Below are 21,136 nucleotides of genomic sequence, written 5' to 3'. Positions count from 1 at the left end.
GAGGTGATGCCACCAAGTTGTTACTATGGAAGGATGTGATGATAGAGTAACAATTTTGCATCTGTTAGATATCACTGATTTAGCAGTAAGGATGTCAGATTTAGAAGTTGGCAATAGTTTCTTCTTGTCAAAACAGCTGTGCCTGTCTTCAAAGTTTTTTAGTTAAAGTAATTATTTACTAATATTTTACTACCAGAAGCATTTTTTCTCTTTTCCATGTCTTCCCATGCATTTCTAACAAGTTTTTAATCTCATTTTCATGGATGTGGTCATAAGACATGAGACGATTGTGGCCACTTAGGGTTGTTTCTTACTAAGTCAGAAATAAAATTAAGTTTGTGGTAGGAAAGTATTTTTGTTACTGCAAAAGTCTAATTTTTGTGTCTTTCTCCCTTTCCATTCCTCCCTCAAAATCTTCCATTGTACAACACTGTTCCTAATTTTTCATACAAGTTGGTGAACAAGAAGTGTATTTATCTTAAAGCTAAAATTATTTTGTAAGGCTTTTGATTACATCCTTTATTACACTGTGAGAATGCGTATATGTTTTCAAAGAGAGAATATTTCTGCTCTCTAAGTTTCTTTGTCTCTTTTCATGCATAGAATTTTGACATGCCTAGAAATGATCATCTTAATTATCAAGATTACAAAACATATTAGCTGTGGGCAGGAATTTTGCTTCACTACATTGGTTTTTTGTGGTCTAAGTTTTTAAACAGATTTTTCTTTAAGGCTATTATAACTATTCAGATGTTATGATATAAAAACATAAAGTTATATATCTATTTCCAGATTAATGTAAGTTTTCTTTTGAGGCAACATGACTATAGTCTATTGGACTGCACATGATACAGACTTTATAAGACATTTTTACCAAAATTTTTGTGTTGGTCCCTGCACACTCATGCCTCAGGTCTCACATGCAGGTGAGAGATCATCTGTGGAAGGACAACTTAACCTCCCACCATGTGTGTGTTGACATCAAATTCATCCCATACTCAGTGCCAGGTTTTTGCCCTAGGTGAACTGTTTTTTTCCATATGTCACACCCTGTTATACATGGTGCCTGTTATCCTTCCAAATTAAAATTGGTACTGTCTCTAGAAATGTATGAGAAGAAGAACATGTCTATCCCATTGACTTTAAATTGTGATTGACTAGATATGTCAAAGTAGATTATCCCAAATCTCCAAATATTTCTTATGTTAATAATGTGACAAAAATACATTTATCATATGAATATTACCTTTACAATTTGGATGTTAGCGGTTTTTCTCCTCTGCTATAAATATATGCCCTTTTGTGAGCAGTTTCATACACCAAAATCAAAAAGCATTTCTTGCAGCTTATTCTAAAATATTTTTCAGTGGGATGCTTGTTTTAAAATTTTTAATTTCTTCATTTATTTTTAAAATTGTAATATAATTGGAGTATTTCTCTTTTCCTTTCTCTTCTTCCTCCCTTCCAAACTTATGAACTTTTTAAAAAATTATTAATACATAAACATGTGTGAGTACATATATATACATATGTATGTATATATATATATATATGTAGTTAGGAATATGTATATAATATTATATACATATTATATACATATATACATATATAATATTTTATACATATTCCTAACTACAAACAGGTCAGTTTACATAAATATACTCCTATGCATAGTTTTGAGGATGACCATTTGCTATTGGATATCTGATGGCTTTGTTTTACACTGTAGAAGATTATTTCTCTGAATTTGATATTCCTTAGTTGCCTCTAGTTCTTTGTATAGAAATAAGACCCTATGATCTTTCTCCCAACTACTTTGGAATATCTATTGTTGTCTTCTTAATTCATATCATGTTTAGACAGTCATGTTCATGAAACTTTCAGGATAAGTCATTGATTATAAAATGAGAAAGTTTTCAAACAAATAACCTAACTGAGAATGACCAAGATTTATCAACATTGCTTTTTATTTATTTATTTATTTATTTATTTATTTATTTATTTATTTATTTTGGTTTTTCGAGACAGGGTTTCTCTGTGTAGCTTTGCGCCTTTCCTGGGACTCACTTGGTAGTCCAGGCTGGCCTCAAACTCACAGAGATCTGCCTGGCTCTGCCTCCCTAGTGCTGGGATTAAAGGCGTGTGCCACCATGCCCGGCTCAACATTGCTTTTTAATAATAGCAATAAATGCTTTCATTATCTTGTTCAAGACAAATAGTTAAGAGTAACACCACATACACATAATGATATGTACACTGAATTTTTGGGGAATTGGAAAAAAAAGCAATAAAGTGATAAAACTATCAATTGTCTGGAGCATAACTCAGACAGTAAAGTCAGCTTTCATGTTTCCCCCCAATCTGTCTTCCTTTTGTGTATTAGCAGTGAAAATATCTTGATGCCTATCTATATCATGATTCTGAGCTCTTCCTCCATTGCTGCCTGTGGCCTCACAATTGATCTCTTCTTTCCATGAATTGAAACTCTGTGGTATTTTCTCTTCGTGTGGGCAGAGTAATCTTTGAAAGCTCTCTACATCCTTGTATAAAGTTCAATGTTGATTGCATTAATTTATTAGAATGCCCTTCTTTGGTGTCCATTCTGTTGTAGCCACTGTGTTTTGTTTATCCTCACTTAGTACTTTTCATTAGCATGGAGATCTTATTTGCTAGCTCCCCTTTTCTTAGGCTGTTTCACAAAGAATGTGTAATCTGCCATGGTATTTTACAACACAGCAAGAAACACACATATAGCTAATCAGATACACACAAGCTTACCTGGTGTAAGAATGTTTTTTGGGTTCTCACAGAAGTGAGTACTGATGGCTGTCATTGTTAGCACTATGGGAATTCTTTTATTATTTACCTCAATGTGTCACTGCAGAAATATATGTGACTATCTATCACTGTATTCACATTCAATAATAATTAGTAGCATTTTAGACTGTCTAATAAGATTTATAAATATTAAATTATCCAATGTCACTCTTATATCCAATGTAATTGAATAAATAAATAATGACATCTCTGATTTGCAGTTTAAATTATGCAATGCAGGGACAATAATTCCTACAACATATTCTCAGATTTCTAAACCTTTCAATATGACTGTCCATCTTCTACAGCTGTCATCCAGTGGCAATATTGTACATCATAGGTTACTAAAATACATTTATGAAGAGACAGAATCTTGTATTTTTATTTCTCACCATTTTTGCCAAATTCTTAAGTTTCACTTTAGTGAAAATTGTTAAAAATTAATGTGCAGGAAATATATTAAAATCCAAATCAATTTTAACTAGTACATAGGAGATAGGATTAAACATTCTTGTGTATAACAATAATGAATATTCAAATTACAACATTTATGTACTTGAGAATGTCATAACTTTCCTTCCTTTTGAACACAGCTGAGAGCTCATTCAGAAAATCCTAATTTCATTTCTTTTCTTTCTTTTGGATTCTGGGCAGATATCCTCACTATGCTTCTGTGATATCTTGGGCTCCCTTTCTCTTTCTCTGAAGCCATTTTCCCTGCAATGTGGCTTCTCCATCTCTGTCTAACCTCCATGTTTGCTGAACTCAAGTACTTAAACATGGCTGTCTTTCTTCTCTCTCCCATTGTTCTCTTTCAAGAAACTAATATGATCTTTCCAGACCTATCTCGGTGCTTTTTCATTTTAAAAATCTGATAATAAAGCATTCAAGCTGCAAAAAAAACCCCCACATTTCAGTATCATATATGAACTGGACATAATTTTTGATGTTCTATATATAGAAAAAAACAGAGATCTAACAAATACTGATCAGATTTTGTGATTAAAGTTTTCATCCCCTTATCATTGCTTAGTGTTTGGAGGCTTTGAGCGCCTCCACTGTCTTTTCACGGAAAATATAACAGGGATGATGAATATAATGTACTCATATGACCACATACATGTAAGAAATTCTCAAAATGCATGCATTGTATGTACATACACCTTCAAATCTTTCTGTTAGAAAAGAAAACTTGGTTTCCACTTTTTTCTTGGTTTCCACAATTTTTCTTTGTTTCCACTATTTTTCTTGGTTTCCACTATGAAGGACTTTTGTGTCCATTTCCCTTGCAGTACATGCCTTTCTTTATTTATCATTTTGGTGTGTCTGACTGCTTTTTTATTGGTTTTTAACTCCTTTCATGAATTAATTGAGAACTTATATACAGTGTGTTTTGATTATATTCACTCCTCCCCTAACTCCTTCCATATGTGCTCCTTTATAGTAACCCTCCTGTTCATTACTTCTTTTTCCCCAAAGAGTCCTGTCTATGTTGTTGTATTACTCATAAAACCGGAGTCTTCTCTGGACTGTGGTAAACCTACTAGAATTCAAAGCTTTGATAATAACCGACTGTCAAAGAAACCTATCAAGTACAAATTGCCTTCGCTAGTGGTGTGATTTCACACAAAACTCTCTTCTCTATGCTTGAGGTTATTTTTTTTTCTAGCATGATCTTTTGCAGGTCTGGTGCCACTGATACTATGAATTTCTATCTACAATTACTCTGTTCTTTCTGGAAAATAATTATCTTTTAATTATCTACAACCTCTGGAAAATCACTGAGATTTCTGTGCCTGAGAATAATGTGTGTTCCTCATCTGAAGCTGAGCATTATCCATTGCCTCATTCTCTCCAAAATGATCAGTTAAAGGTCTCTGCTAATATACACCTACCAGGAGAGGTTTCTGTGACAAAAAAATGGATCAATGTTCTCACCTATGGTTTGAAATATAAATTATTAGGAATCATACTAATTTTATGTACATTTAGCAGAGTAATATTAATGTATTCTCTCCTTGGGCTCATGGTCTCTTTTGTGTTCCAAAAAACCATGCTATGAATGAATTTCTTCTCATGGAACATGCCCTCGATCCAAACAGAAAATCATTTGAATATTCATGTAACATTTCTTTTGCTATTGCATCAGACGGCATGTCTTATTAGGTCAGTTATTTTTGCATCTTATAGGGCTCATAACCGGATGATGTCAACTAATTAATATTCCTGGTTTAATGTGTACAATTTAGTGTTTAAGGTACTCACCAGAGAAGAATTTGGGAACACGATTTAAGCCAATAGAAAACCTTTCTTAACCAGCCTGCAACTCTACTGGGTGATCAGAATCCCAGGGTAACATGGAGAGTTTCTCAGGAAGAGCTTTTAAGTACAAAAAAAACTTGTTCTGTATTAAAATACATTAGTTAACAAGAACATTTATCTAGAATTGGAACTACAGAAGCAAAAAGCAAATCCATTTGCTGACCTTTACAAGCTGAATGGCACTTCCACCATCCAGTCAGTTGTGCTAAGCTCTGGAGGCCTACTAAGGGCTGGGGCACTGCTACATTCATCACTGTTCTCAGGGAATGAGCCAAATCATGACTATTTATTTTATGATCCAATCAGAATGAGAGTTAGATGCCCACACTGTGCTCATAGCAGAGTAGTTTGCCAGGGGGAGCAAACATTTTCACAACCATGCCAAGAACTTTTCTAATTGTTCCTGATCAGTTTAAATCAAGAAACAGGAACTTTTAATGCCTCTAAGTTCTGATCAACATATCTACTAAGTTTGGAAACAATTAGAAGAACCTTTGAGTCAAACCATTAGTATATGTCCACCAAGTAGTCCCAGAGCCCCAGTAATATTGCATATATATATATATATATATATATATATATATATATATATATATATATATATATCATCCCATTGGACTGAATATCAGCTATCAAAATAAGGAGAAGATTTATTTGTCTTTTATAAATCTCTTAATGTTAATTAGGCTACCCCCAGTCACTGTAAGTATGTCAGTCAATGGGCTCACAGTCTGTTTGATTCATATCCCTATGTACTATGAGGGCATGGTCCAAGCATAACCAGCAATTCTGGCTGTTTTTGGATGGTAATGATATACCTCTATCCCTAAGGTCCCACCTGCAGGTTATTCCTATTTCCCAAAGACCACAATCTTTTTAAATCAATCTTTTTAAAGATTTAAAAAATTCTCCAGTTTTACAATGGAAACCTCCTTGATGTTGGCAACTAGGGGACAAAGCCATGGGGAATGCATGGAATCATAAACTCTGTATTACTATCTAAAAAGATAAACTCTCACGTCCTTCATTTTCCAGTACAGCCAAACACTTAAAGTAGGCATCAGCAAGTAAAGGTCAAGATGAGATAAAGGCTGCTGGTCTGTAGTCACATTAGATAATACCTTCCATGTATCTGTCATCCTCAATCTCCAGTCCAGCCCTGAGAGCAGTGAGGCTTGGACTGTGACCCTGTGTTCATTCCCATAGTGAAAAACACAAGATTCAATAAGAGGTATAAGAGCAGGGAGTGCAAGAACCTGAGGACATATGACATCTTATTATTAATGGCCCATAGGTCAGAGACATTCCATTTGAGAATAGCATCTGTGACTTCCACTTTCTTTATCTGGGTGTGGTGGGTCTGTGATGTAAGGGCACCTACATTCACCACCCGAGGAGTAGAGAGAATGACCTTGTAGGGTCCTTAACAGATTAGCTCCAGTGTCCCTTTGGCTACTCACTTGACACAGAGGATATCACTCTACTTAAGCAAGGTGAAATTGGTGGTGGACTCAGAAGATGGCTGGGTATCTCAGATAATTCAGGGCTATAGCCTGTGTGGAGAACTGGAAGGCCTTTAGTGAATTGATACTTTAATCATTAAAGAATTTTGTCAACTGCTTGTCTCTGAGCCTGAGAAGCAGGTGGGGAATTCCTCCAAATATAATCTCATAGGTAGTTAATCCCTCCCAATATGGGGAACAGTAAACTGAGGCACAGTAAAGGAGGAAGCCTATTCATTTTTCTCTGGACTCTAATGTGAATTTTGTTGGAGTTTCATTTGATGTCCTGTTCATTCTTTCTGCCTGCTCAGAATTCTGAGGTCTAGACACACAGTGAAGTTTCTGCTCTATGTCTAAAACCATAGCTATTAATTAATGTGATTTTCGTTATGAAAATCAGGATATTGTTGGACCCTATTACTAGAAGGAAGCCAAATTGGAGTACCCATTCATGCTTGAGCTTTTTAGCTACTATTTGAACAATGTTAGTCTATGTGGGGAACACTTCTAACCACTCAAAAAAAAACGGTACCTTTAAGAAAGTTGCAAGTATTTTTCCCTTTCCCAGCAAGCCAGATCTTGGTTGAAGTCAGTTTTTACAAAGTTTGACAGGGTGTCAGTCTTTCATTTGGATCGCTTCCTGGGTAAGGACTCTGTGTTTTCGATTTGCTTAAACACAATCCTGGTATATCGCTGAGATATGCCATACTAGTGTTTTGAGTATAGCTATGACATGCCTTGGTCTGAATAACTCAGAAAATTTTGTGGTACCCAGGGGAATAGCCTGGTGAAGGTTTGTTACCAGAATCCAGCCAGTTCTTTCTGAGAGAATGAACTTTTCCTCTGGTACCTTCCATCAACACATAGGTGATGGAAGAATGTCTTTCTGTATACTACAAATAGGTGCTGCTCTGAATGGTTGATAACTAAAGCCATTTGGCTTATGGCAAGGCAGCCTAGAAGCAGAGGGAAATTCAAAGAGAGAGACAGGAAGAAGGCAGCGAGAGACGCCAGCCAGCCATTCAAGGAGGAACATTTAATGGGACGTGGGTAAAGCCACAAAATATGTGGTGATACATATATTAATAGTTATGGGCTAATTTAAGATATAAGAGCTAGCTAGCAAAAATCTTGAGCCATGGTGATGCAGTTATAATTAATATATGTCTCTGTGTGTTTATGTGGCGGATGCAAGTGGGAGAGATTTGTCCCAATTGCCATCAGGCCAGGACATAGGAAATCTCCTGACTACATATAGTTTTGTACTGACCATTTTTCTTTACCCTGCAGTCTCAGGTAGCACTGGTTTGTGGTATGTGTTATCAGAACATCAATAAGTTTTAGTGTCATCTGTCAAACAGTGAGTTAAACTGTGTTTCCATGGAGGACAGCAATTTCTAGGGGAAGACACATAGCCCCTTGGAGGGCCAAGATTTTTTAATGACCTTTGTTCCAGCAGTGAGAAGCCAACTTTCTCTATAGATCACACAGTTGACATACCCACTTGTAAAATCATATCAATTGATGGTCCATGTATATAGTATTGGAGTTTCCTTCTCCCCATATGAGTAACTGGGCTAGATCAATCAGTTCCTCTTCCAGGGATGAGGTTCCTGGTTTAGGCACAAATAATTTTATTAAAAGTAAGTATTGCATCTCTCATGTTCCAGATTTCATCTTTCATCTGGTGACAGTCTTGTCTGAGCTCCTGTAGGTCATCATCAAGCAAGAGGGATAGCTTGATTGATGACAAACTGAACTCAAGTTGGGGCCAGGAGTAGAGTCTTGTACTGGGTCAAATAGTCATTAAACAGTTGATGATTTTTTTTCCTCAGTAGAAGACCTCATTTTTTTTAGATACTATGAGCATCACATCTTAACACATTTAACTTGATTGCATTCTTTTATTAAGCTAGCAGTACTCTCCACACATTGCTGTGGGATATTCTGTATGACAAACGTGTTGCTGATTGGTCAATAAATAAAACACTGATTGGCCATTGACTAGGCAGGAAGTATAGGTGGGACAAGGAGGAGAATAAAGCTGGGAAGTGGAAGGCTGAGTCAGAGAGGCACTGCCAGCTGCCTCGATGAGAAACAGCATGTGAAGATGCTGGTAAGCCACGAGCCACATGGCAAAGTATAGATTAATAGAAATGGATTAATTAAAGCTGTAAGAACAGTTAGCAAGAAGCCTGCCATGGCCATACAGTTTGTAACCAATATAAGTCTCTGTGTTTACTTGGTTGGGTCTGAGCGGCTGTGGGACTGGCAGGTGAGAGAGATTTGCCATGACCATGGGCCAGGGAGGAAAACTTAGGTACAACACATATTTGACAGATAGGCCATCCTATGGCTACAGGGTCCCATCATTTGTATTGATGTATAAAAGGGAATTTCCATGGTCCAAACATTTGGGTAAAGCACCCTTTGTCTTTGGCAATGAAAAGGTTTTGAGGCATCTGGGAGTTCTAGGGCTGGAGCCAAATTCAGAGTTTTTTTTTAATTTTTGAGACAGAGTTTCTCTGTGTAGCTTTGTGCCTTTCCTGGTACTCACTTTGGAGACCATGCTGGCCTCGAACTCACAGATTTCCGTCTGACTCTGCCTCCCATGTGCTGGGATTAAAGGCATGTGCCATCAGTTTTAAAGGCTTGAATGTCTTTCATTTAGTCTCAGTCAAGATTAGGGGCTTATTCTCCTACTTTGTGCTTATGTATAGAGGCATTGCAGTTTCCACAAACACTGAAATACCCAGCTGCACCCAGGAATTCTGGAATCTGTCCCTTAGTCTTTGAAGTTGGAAGCTGCAGTTCTGTGTGGTCTGTAATTTCCTCAAGTATGTTTTTATTCAATCTCTGCAGATATAATTTTAAAATACACCAGTTGGTTCTGGCACTGGTATTTGCCATTGAGGAGATCAACAGGAACCCACATCTTTTACCAAACATATCTCTGGGATTTGACTTCTATAATGTCCCATACAGTGAGAAAAACATTCTTATGAATGCTCTGTTTTGGCTCACAGGCCTGAGTAGTATTCGCCATGTTTACTGTAATTATAAATGTGAAAAGGAGAGAAAGTTAACTGCTGCAATAACAGGACCATCGTGGGCAAAATCTGCCCATATTGGGACACTGCTTCAGCTCTACAAATTTCCACAGGTGAGGAGTTGTATGGGATAAAAATGCAGATCTCCTTTGCTGACATTTCAGGTGTGTCCATAGGTAAAAAGGTATATTTGGATTAGTTAGATATCAGTCACTTGAAAAAAAGAAACGGGGGGTTGGAGTAGACAAGGAGGATTAATAAAAATAGAAAATAGGCCAGCAATTTTTTGAAAAACTCTGCCACAGAAATTTGTCTTTAAAATCAGGGTGAATCCATCATTGTGCTAACCATTTCCATCTGTTTCTGCAGAACAAGGATTGTGCATAATGCCATTGTTCTTTCTCTTGTTTCCAATTGTTTTCTCTTCAGCTCACTGTTGGTCCTTTTGAGCCTATCTTCAGTGACCGAGGTCAGTTTACTTCTCTCTACCAGATGGCCCCCCAAGGCACAACTCTGTCTCTTGCCATGGTCTCTTTGTTGCTTCATTTTGGCTGGACCTGGGTTGGTCTGCTTATCCGAGATGATCACACAGGGGCTCAGTTTCTAGCAGATATCAGAGAAAATATGGAGAAAAATCAAGTCTGCATAGCTTTTGTTGAAATGATCCAAAGCACCTGGAATTCATTTTCATACAAATACTGGAAAAGTCTTGGCATCATCCAGGAATCATTGGCCAATATTATCATCATTTATGGTGACAATGATTCACTACAAGGTTTAATGAGCAATCTAGGGCAACAGATTTTGACTAGTAAAGTCTGGGTCATGAACTCTGAGTGGGATGTTACTAATATCGCTGATTATTTCTTGCTGGATTCATTCCATGGAAGTCTCATTTTTTCTCAACACCACGAGCAGGTGACTGAATTTAAAAATTTTATCCAAACAGTTAATCCTTATAAATACCCAGAAGACAATTACCTTCCTAAATTGTGGTTTTTGTTCTTCAAGTGCTCATTTTCAGAGCTTGATTGTCATCTTTTGGAGAACTGCCAACCCAATGCTTCCTTGGAATTACTGCCTAGACATGTGTTTGACATAGTAATGAGTGAAGACAGCTACAATACATACAAGGCTGTATATACTGTGGCCCACAGTCTCCATAAGATGAGCCTTCATCAAGTACAAATGCAACCATTTGGAAATGGGGATAGAATGGTGTTCTTCCCCTGGCAGGTAATATTCCTTCCATTGTATTAGAGCATCAACAATGTGAAATTTTGACAGTCTTCAGAATCACTAAACTAGGTATTACATATTTCAGTATTTTACATATAGTACATGTATATATACATACATGCATGTGTGTGTGTGTGTGTCCATCCACAGGAGATTCTTCATGTGTTATCATATCTTCCAGGTCAGTGCAGATCTTTCTGTTCATGTTGCTGAGGAATAAGATGCTAGTGGCAAGGAGGAAATGATTTTAATGAATATAAAAATTGTGTCACAAATATCTGCACAATGTTTTCATTGTAATGATTACACCAGAAACCTAAGAATTTTCTCAGTGAAACAATGAAAGCTCATTATCCCAAATTATTAGTACATAAATGGTTTCTTTTATCTACTATTTAGTCATAAGTACCCACATTTTATTCAATGAACTTTGGGATGAACCCCATGTGTAAATCAGTATAGCTTTCTTTTAAAGAGATTGAGATTTGCTTTTTTTTTTTTAATTTATTTTGCAATACAATTCAGTTCTACATATCAGTCACGGATTCCCCTGTTCTCCCCCCTCCCGTCCCCCTCAACTTCCCCCCAACGCCCCCCCCCCCATTCCCATCTCCTCCAGGGCAAAGCCTTCCCCACAGACTGAGGTCAACCTGGTAGACTCAGTCCAGGCAGGTCCAGTACCCTCCTCCCAGGCCAAGCCAAACAATCCTGCATAGGCCCCAGGTTTCAAACAGCCGACTCATGCAATGAGCACAAGATCTGGTCCCACTGCCTGGATGCCTCCCAAACAGATCAAGCCAATCAACTGTCTCACCCATTCAGAGGGCCTGATCCAGTGTGGACCCCTCAGCCATTGGTTCAATCAATACTCACTGATTCCATTTCTAAGTTTGTGTAGAAGATATTCTTGAAGCTGACAGTTCCTCAGATGTAGAATTGTATCCAATTAACTTAGGTCACCAATGCTGTCCTTCAATGATAGCTACATTATTATCATGTCCTACACCACAGATAATGAACATTGAGAGTTATTCTATAATCCATTGGAGGTCAAACTCTCAGACCTACATTAAAACATATTCTTGCATCACTTTCAGGTTCATCCTTTCTTGAGGAATGTCCATGTGGGAGCCAACATGGCTTTAGAATGGAAACAGAAGTTAGATGCTGATAAGTATGATATTCTCAACTTTTGGAATTTTCCAAAGGGTCTTGGACTAAAAGTGAAAGTAGGAAATTTTTTGCCCAGTGCTCCCCAGAGTCAACAGTTGACTTTATCTGAGAAGATGATACAATGGCCAGAAAGATATTCAGAGGTGACTTATATATTATCTCAGTGCATTAAACATCACAATAATACAAATATATCCCCACTTACAACAACTTCTACTTTTAAAATTAAATCCCAGTACTATAAATTTCCCAGCAGAAAAAGACAAAATAACTACTAGAAGACAGTGTTTTATAATCCCCTGATTCTTAAAAAAAGATATTCTTAAGGTTTCAAATGTCTGGTAATATTCAGTGGTGCATGGGTTAAATTTTGTCAATGTGACACAAATTAAGTACACCTGAGATATGGTATATTTAATTTTCATAATATCTCACAGGACATTCTGATGAACAAAATCTCTACATTCACAACAGAAAACTGAATAAGTTATATTTTCTTGGTATGATCAAACATCATCACTAGAGGTGAATTTTGGAAAAAAGAGTTTATCTGACTAATGGTTCTGGAGTTTTGAGTGTCCTTTATATTCAGGAGGCATGTCAGTATGTGGCAATCATGGAGTGATGGGCAGGGACCTGAAACAGAATGTCTCAGTCCACACACTGGAAGCAGAGAGTGAATACTGGAATTAGGTGAGGATCATAAATTTTCAAAATCCCCAATCACTGAAATAATTCTGCCAATAATTCTGCAACTTTTAAACTTGCAATTACTCTCAAGATAGCACCACCATTGAGGAAATATATAGTCACATATCTGTGTTTATATTTGCCACTTTTCATTCAAACCAATACACAATGTCTCTATTACAATTTCTTCACTGTATCTAAAATTTGAGTAGTTCATCTTGATTCCGTGCTTAAAATTACAGAAGATAAACAGTTATCATTTCTTTTATCCACCCCTTGAATTGAAATACCATAGCTTTCATGTTTTCATGTTATCTCTTGTTCTACTACTGAAGATACATGCATACCTAATATAAATTAAGCAAGTGTTTCTTTTGGCTGACAGTATGAGCCTTCAGCCCTTATCTTTGGAAATTTACTGCTCTAGGAGTATGAGGTTCCTGATGACATCATATTCTCAGTCAATAGAAAAAAAAGTAAATAAAATGAATCACCTTTTTCTCATTCTTAATTCTGAGAAAACAGCCTACAGAATGATGATGCTCACTCTTAGAGTGAACCCTTTAAACTTTTCTTTAGAAACACTCACAGGGATGCCCAACAATTTGTTTACATGGTGATTATAAGTCCTGTTAAGTTGACAAGCAAGACTTACAATCATGGTGGAAATAAAAGTTTCTCAATGCATTAGAAAGCAAGCACAGAGAGGCCGGCCCCCAGCTCCCATCTTGCTCCGGACTACCCTTTTGGAACACTGGTGAGTGCCCTTCCTTGCCCCAGACCCCATCCCTGGGCACCAGCCACTCCAGGGAAGACCTGCCCAACTTGGCCCCAGGTTCTGGCCACCGGGCAGGTTCCCTGCTAGCCCCACCGGGAAGCATCCCCTTCTCCAAGACCCCTGGCAGACCCTGTAGTCTCCACGCCCTGCCCCCACGCCCATCCGCCTGAGCCCCAAGCCTCTTCCTGAGACTTAGAGGCCGGCCCCCAGCTCCCATCTTGCTCCGGACTTCCCTTTTGGAACACTGGTCTGTCTGAACCAAGTGTGCGGATAAGGCCAAGAACGAACCACAAGGAGATGGGCAGACGTCAAGGCAGAAACATATACAACAAAATGAATAGCAATACAGCATCACCAGGCCCTAGCCCTCCTCCAACACCTAGACCTGAACATCAGAAATTGGAAGAAGCAGAAGAAAACAGCCTTATGAATGACATCATGAAGAAGCTAGAGGCTTGTGTAGAGGAAAAGACAAAAAAAAATGTGAAGAACGCTGTAAACAACTAGAGGAAAGGGCAAACAAATTAGAAGAAATCAATAAAGTCCTGGAAGAAAACAATAAAATACTGAGAGAAAATCAAGAAAAATCAATGAAACAAATGAAGGAAACAGTCCAAGACCTGAAAAGGGAAATAGAAAAAATGAAGAAGACACAAACAGAGGGAATGCTGGAAATAGAAAATCTGAGAAAACGATTGGGAACTTCAGATGCAAGTATAATCAACAGAATGCAAGAGATGGAAGAGAGGATCTCTAGCATTGAAGATACAGTAGAAGAAATACATTCATCAGTCAAAGAAAACACTAAAGCCAACAAAGTCATGAACCAAAATGTCCAAGAAATTTGGGACACCATGAAAAGACCAAACCTAAGAATAATAGGGGTCGAAGAAGGAGAAGAATACCAACTCAAGGGCACAGAAAATATATTCAACAAGATCATAGAAGAAAACTTTCCCAACTTAAAGAAGGAAATGCCTATGAAGATACAAGAAGCTTATAGAACACCAAACAGACTAGACCCCCAAAAAAAGTCCCCTCGCCACATAATAGTTAAACAACTAAACGTACAGAATAAAGAAAGAATATTAAGAGCAGCAAAGGAAAAAGGCCAAGTGACATATAAAGGCAAACCCATCAGAATAACACCCGATTTCTCAATGGAGACTTTGAAAGCCAGAAGAACCTGGACAGATGTAATGCAGACACTAAGAGACCATGGATGTCAGCCTAGACTAATATACCCAGCAAAACTTTCAATCACCATAGATGGAGTGAACAAGACATTCCAAGACAAAGCCAGATTTAAACAATACTTATCCACAAACCCAGCCCTACAGAAAGCACTAGAAGGAAAATTCCAACCTAAGGAAGTCAGATACACCCTCGAAAACACAGGCAACAGATAAAGCCACAACAGTAAGTAGTACACACACATCACCACCAAAAAATAACAGGAATGAACAATCACTGGTCATTAATTTCCCTCAATATCAATGGACTTAATTCACCTATAAAAAGACATAGTCTTACAGAATGGATACGAAAGCAGGACCCATCTTTCTGCTGCATACAAGAAACACATCTCAAATTCAAAGATAGACACTACCTAAAAATAAAAGGCTGGGAAAAGACTTTCCAATCAAACGGTCTTAAGAAACAAGCGTGTATAGCCATCCTGATATCCAGCAAAATAGACTTCAAACCAAAATAAATCAAAAGAGATCAAGAAGGGCATTACATACTCATCACAGGAAAGATCCACCAAGATGAAAACTCAATTCTCAATATTTATGCCCCAAACACAAGGGCACCCACATATGTAAAAGAAACATTACTAAAGCTTAAATCACAGATAAAACCCCACACATTAATAGTGGGAGACCTCAACACCCCACTTTCACCACTGGACAGATCTCCCAAATTGAAACTTAACAGAGAAATAAAGGACTTAACAGATGTCATGACTCAAATGGACTTAATCGATATCTACAGAACATTCCATCCTAACAAAAAAGAATATAACCTTCTTCTCAGCACCCCATGGAACCTTCTCTAAAATTGACCACATACTTGGCCACAAAACAAATCTAAACAGATACAAAACAATTGGAATAACCTCCTGTGTTCTATCAGACCACCATGGTCTAAAGTTGGATTTCAACAACAACAAAAACTACAGAAAACCTACAATCTCATGGAAACTGAATAATACCCAACTGAATCACCAATGGGTTAAGGAAGAAATAAAGAAAGAAATTAAAGACTTCCTAGAGATCAATGAAAATGAAGACACCACATATCCAAATTTATGGGACACTATGAAAGCAGTACTAAGAGGGAAATTCATCGCACTAAATGCCCACATAAATAAGTTGGAGAAATCTCACACTAGAGACTTAACAGCATACCTGAAAGCTCTAGAACAAGAAGAAGCACAGTCTCCCAGGAAAAATAGACGCCAGGAAATTATCAAAGTGAGAGCTGAAGTCAATAAAATAGAAACAAAGAGAACAATACAAAAAATTAATGAAACAAAGAGTTGGTTCTTTGAGAAAATCAACAAGATAGACAAACCCTTATCCAAACTAACCAAAAGACAGAGAGAGAGCATCCAAATCAACAAAATCAGAAATGAAAAGGGGGACATAACAACAGACATTGAGGAAATCCAGAGAATCATCAGGTCATACTTCAAAAACCTCTATTCGACAAAACTGGAAAACCTAAAAGAAATGGATAACTTTCTGGATAGGTACCACATACCTAAGTTAAATCAAGACCAGATAAACTATTTAAATAGTCCAATAACCCCTAACGAAATAGAAACAGTCGTTAAAATCTCCCAACCAAAAAAACCCAGGACCAGATGGTTTCAGTGCAGAATTCTACCGATCTTCAAGGAATAGGAGATCATGGTAAATGAAGACCACATGAGAATAGGAAGAAGCAAAGTGCTAGAGAGGCCCACAGAAATCCACAAAGATACCCACACAACAGACTGCCGGCAATGGTCGAGAGACAGCCCGAACTGACCTACTCTGGTGATGGGATGGCCAAACACCCTAATTGTTGTGCTAGAAACCTCATCCAACTACTGAGGGATCTGGATGCAGAGATCCATGACTAGGCCCCGGGTGGATCTCTGGGAGTCCAATTAGCGAGAATGAGGAGGGTTTATATGAGCGAGAATTGTTGAGACCAAGGTTGGATAAAGCACAGGGACAAATAGCCAAATGAATGGAAACACATGAACTATGAACCAATGGCTGAGGGGTCCCCACTGGATCAGGCCCTCTGAATGGGTGAGACAGTTGATTGGCTTGATCTGTTTGGGAGGCATCCAGGCAGTGGGACCGGGTCCTGTGCTCATTGCATGAGTTGGCTGTTTGAAACCTGGGGCCTATGCAGGATTGCTTGGCTCGGCCTGGGAGGAGGGGACTGGACTTACCTGGACTGAGTCTACCAGGTTGACCTCAGTCTGTGGGGAAGGCTTTGCCCTGGAGGAGATGGGAATAGGGGGGGTTTTCGGGGGAAGGTGAGGGGGACGGGAGGGGGGAGAACAAGGGAATGTGTGGCTGATATGTAGAACTGAATTGTATTGCAAAATAAATTAAAATAAAAAAAAAAGAAAGCAAGCACAGAGACAAGATCCATCTGGAAGGACCACTTGACCTTTTAGGTCATGTCTTCTATGACCCCCCCTGCATCAAAATTGTCCCTATCTCATTATCATCCAAACTGTCTAATAATGGGATAATCCTCAGACCATGTTTGTATAGATTGCAGAAGCACAAATTCCTGTTCTACTTTTATAGGAATTAAATTTGCAAAATAATTATGTGTTATTAAAAATATTATTAGACCTTCAATGAACCATGAGAATTTGTTAACTTTGCTCCCATTTTTCTCAGATTCCTCATTCTGTGTGCAGTGAGAGCTGTGGTCCTGGATTCAGGAAAGTTACCCTAGAGGGCAAGGCTGTTTGCTGCTATGATTGCACTCCTTGTGCAGACAATGAGATTTCCAATGAGACAGGTAAGAATAAATCTTACAGAAATGGTTCCACATTTCTACAGGATTCTGCGTTATCTTAAAACTGAAAAATATCTAGAGAGAAGTCAGAAAAATTTATTCCATCTCTTATTTTGGATGTGAAATGTGCATCACCATGTCTTGAAATAGTGCAGAGTAGGCACTGAAATTTATAATTGATTTACATTTATGATCAACTTCAGCTATTGTTTCCTGAAGGAAACCCCTTTTCTCTGTACTAATCAATATGCTTTATTTCCCCACATAATTTAACACATAGTAATACAGTGCGCAAATTGGATGTCTTCCTAACTGTATTTCCATAATGATTAGAACTCACCTAAATGTAGGATAGGTTATTTTAATAATGATTCTTCCCAGCCAAAACAGAAAAGTAACAATTTGTTTTTGATATCCCCACTATATAATTATTGACTGTACAGCTAACTAAAATTTCAAATTTCCTTTATGAATAGCATTATGTCCATTTTTATGATCCAATCCTGAAAAACAGTGTATAAAACAATATCCTCAAAGCAGTTCCAACAGTCTGTTACTGAGAGTTGTACCAAGACCTAAGAGCTGTGATGGAATATAGAACTCCATTTAGAAGAATAGGTCATGAACATATTCACAGCATATTTCATTGGGAATAAAAATCTTTAAAAGCTAGTATTTCCATACCTAATACTAAATTTGTGACCAGGTTTATTTCAATTTTTAAATTTTGAAACATTTTCTATTCTTTGAGAATTTCATACTATGTATTTTGATCATATTCATACCCTTCCAAATCTTCCTCTTTCCTACCTAACTTCCTTTCTTTCTTGTTAAAAAAAATTAAGAAAAACTCATTGAATTCAGTTTCTGCTACACAAATACACTTTGGAGTGTAGTCCCTGATGGAATATGGACTAATTACTACTGCCACATTCTTAAAGTTTCAATTGTCTTTCCCTTGTAGTAGCTATGAGGTCAAATAGCTTCTCAGTTAAGTGTAGTACTTTATACCAACTCTCCATACATAATGATATTTGGTCTGCCCTGAGTTTTCACATGTTATATGCATGATATCAAACCTTGAATTTATATATTCAACTGCCCAGGTGTGTCTGGCAGTTTCTACTCCCTTGAAGTGGTTCAGGACCTCTGAGTTTTACATTCTTTCTGCAACTTCTTTCATGGATTTATCACATTGAGATGTAAAAGACTGTGCCCTCAAGCCCTTATTCAAAAGAAACACATTTTTAGTGAATATGTATGTACATATTCACACACACACATACACTCTCTCACACACATATACACACACAGAAGTTTTTATTACATGTATCATTTGCCTTTAGTAAGGAATGGAGTTATATATGTGAGTCATCCATTAAAACTTAGAAAACAAAAACAAAATGAAAACCTCCACATAAAAGAGAAGGAAATAACAGAGCCTGAGGTTATATCTTGAAAGAAGGTCCTGAGAACAGATATAACAATGTATCACAATAGCTGAAGGAAACATTATTTACAAAGTACTATGTTTTATTCTACTAAAGTGAATTCAATAATATGTTAATAAAATTTGTCAACAAAATAAAATTGAAAATCTGGTGATGAGTTTCTTTTTAAAATCATACAAAAAATGAAAGTGGAAATCTGCCATGAATAAGTCACTGTTCTTGTACTTCATATGCAAGATGAATTTTATGAATTTTCAAGAGCAGAATATTATAACACTGTTTTATTTCATACCCTAAAACTGTCTCAATAGTTCTGTCCATTCCCCAATTGGAATGACGACTATTCACTAGTCCACTAGTCAAGCCTGAAACAATGTAGTAATGCCTATTCAATAAAGCTTCCACAGAGAGGATTCAATATTAGAAAACAGGAAGCATTTTATAATGATAAGAAATTTGAGACACTATCTTTAAGAAGAGTATTTTATGAAAATATTTTCAAGAGCATAATCTCTCCTTGCACTATTCAAATTAATAATGTTGTATGATTTATGGTGTGGTTTCAGAAATAACATATGTTTATGTATTGTAATTCAGTGTTTAATAAATTCCAAAAGAGATACACCCATAGCACAAGAGGTTTGAAGGAACAGAAGAGAGAAAAGTGTGTGGTGTAAAAGTAAAAGAAGTTGAGGAATGGAGCAAGAGGAAAGATACCTGAGTTGGATCAACACACCTTATAAGTTCACATAAATAATAATTGAAATGTCAGATAAGGAAGTTGGGTGGTATAGATATGAAAATGTTCACTACAGAATTCATGTTTCTTTGTCCCTGAGAAAACAGGAAAGTTTTGTAGATAGCAGTTCTGTCAAAAAGTACAGAAAAATGGCTTAGAATAAAAAGGATAACTTCAGCTTGGATTAAATCTCACCTCATTTCTGATCAGATATGGAAAAGTGCATGAAGTGTCCAGAGAGTCATTATGCAGAGACAGAGAAGAAACACTGCCTCCAGAAAGCTGTGAGTTTTCTTAACCATGAGGACCCCTTGGGGATGTCTCTCACAACCATAGCTCTGTGCTTCTCTGTACTCACAACTGTGGTTCTTGGACTCTTTGTGAAGCACAGAGATACTCCAATTGTCAAAGCTAATAATAGGACCCTTAGTTACACACTGCTTATCACACTCACTGTCTGTTTCCTATGTTCCTTGCTATTTATTGGCCATCCCAACACCACAACTTGTATCCTACAGCAGATCACATTTGGATGTGCTTTCACTGTGGCTCTTGCCACTGTGTTGGCCAAAGCTATCACTGTGGTTATTGCCTTCAAGGTCACTTTTCCAGGGAGAGTGGTGAGGTGGTTAATAATATCAAAGGCGCCGAACTTCATCATCCCCATATGTACTCTGACCCATCTTGTCCTCTGTGGAATCTGGCTAGGAACCTCCCCTCCCTTCCTTGACCAAGATGTTCATGCTGAACATGGACATATCATCCTTGTGTGTAACAAGGGCTCAGATTTTGCCTTCCATGGTATATTGGGATATTTCTGCTCCTTGGCACTTGGGAGTTTTACTATGGCTTTCATATCACGGAATCTTCCAGACACATTCAATGAAGCCAAGTTCCTGTCATTCAGCATGCTGGTGTTCTTCTGTGTGTGGATCACATTCCTCCCTGTCTACCACAGCACCAAGGGGAAGGTCATGGTGGCTATGAAAGTCTTCTCTATCTTGGGTTCTAGTGCAGCCCTCCTTGGCTTCATTTTTGTCCCTAAGTGCTACATTATCTTAATAAGGCCAGAAAAGAACTCAGTTCATCATATCAGGAAAAGGCCACATTCTAGGAGGAATAACCCTCTCAAATCCTAGTTCAAAACTCAACATAGTTCTCATATTAAGACATGAATTTCAAAGATGAAGTTCCATTGATCTCTACTGCAAATATGTATTATGCAATTAGAGTATGTGTTTGATTCTTTGTGCTTTTATATGGTCATCTGCTTACAGGAAAATTTCTGTGTACAGTCATCTAATTGTACTAGAGCCTTTTATACTGGAGCTATTGGAGTT

The 21,136-nt window shown here is 37.5% G+C and overlaps 1 protein-coding gene across 1 annotated transcript in view; it reads left to right on the top strand.

The window, feature by feature from the left end:
• Nucleotides 1-20,935, top strand: part of LOC128124305 (vomeronasal type-2 receptor 116-like) — a 39,348-nt gene extending 18,413 nt beyond the window's left edge. Inside the window, exons 3-7 of the mRNA XM_052760460.1 lie at nucleotides 9,504-9,804; nucleotides 10,121-10,927; nucleotides 12,028-12,246; nucleotides 17,486-17,609; nucleotides 20,007-20,935. Of these exons, the coding sequence (XP_052616420.1) occupies nucleotides 9,504-9,804; nucleotides 10,121-10,927; nucleotides 12,028-12,246; nucleotides 17,486-17,609; nucleotides 20,007-20,935 (2,380 nt within the window). The remainder of the gene's footprint in view (nucleotides 1-9,503; nucleotides 9,805-10,120; nucleotides 10,928-12,027; nucleotides 12,247-17,485; nucleotides 17,610-20,006) is intronic.
• The last annotated feature ends 201 nt before the right edge of the window (nucleotides 20,936-21,136 follow it).

The sequence above is a fragment of the Peromyscus californicus genome, unplaced genomic scaffold (genome assembly GCF_007827085.1).
Source record: "Peromyscus californicus insignis strain IS unplaced genomic scaffold, ASM782708v3 Scaffold_4__1_contigs__length_199733344, whole genome shotgun sequence".
Classification (NCBI taxonomy): domain Eukaryota; kingdom Metazoa; phylum Chordata; class Mammalia; order Rodentia; family Cricetidae; genus Peromyscus; species Peromyscus californicus.
Note: the sequence above shows the minus strand (reverse complement) of the source record. Positions and strands in the feature narration are given on the sequence as shown.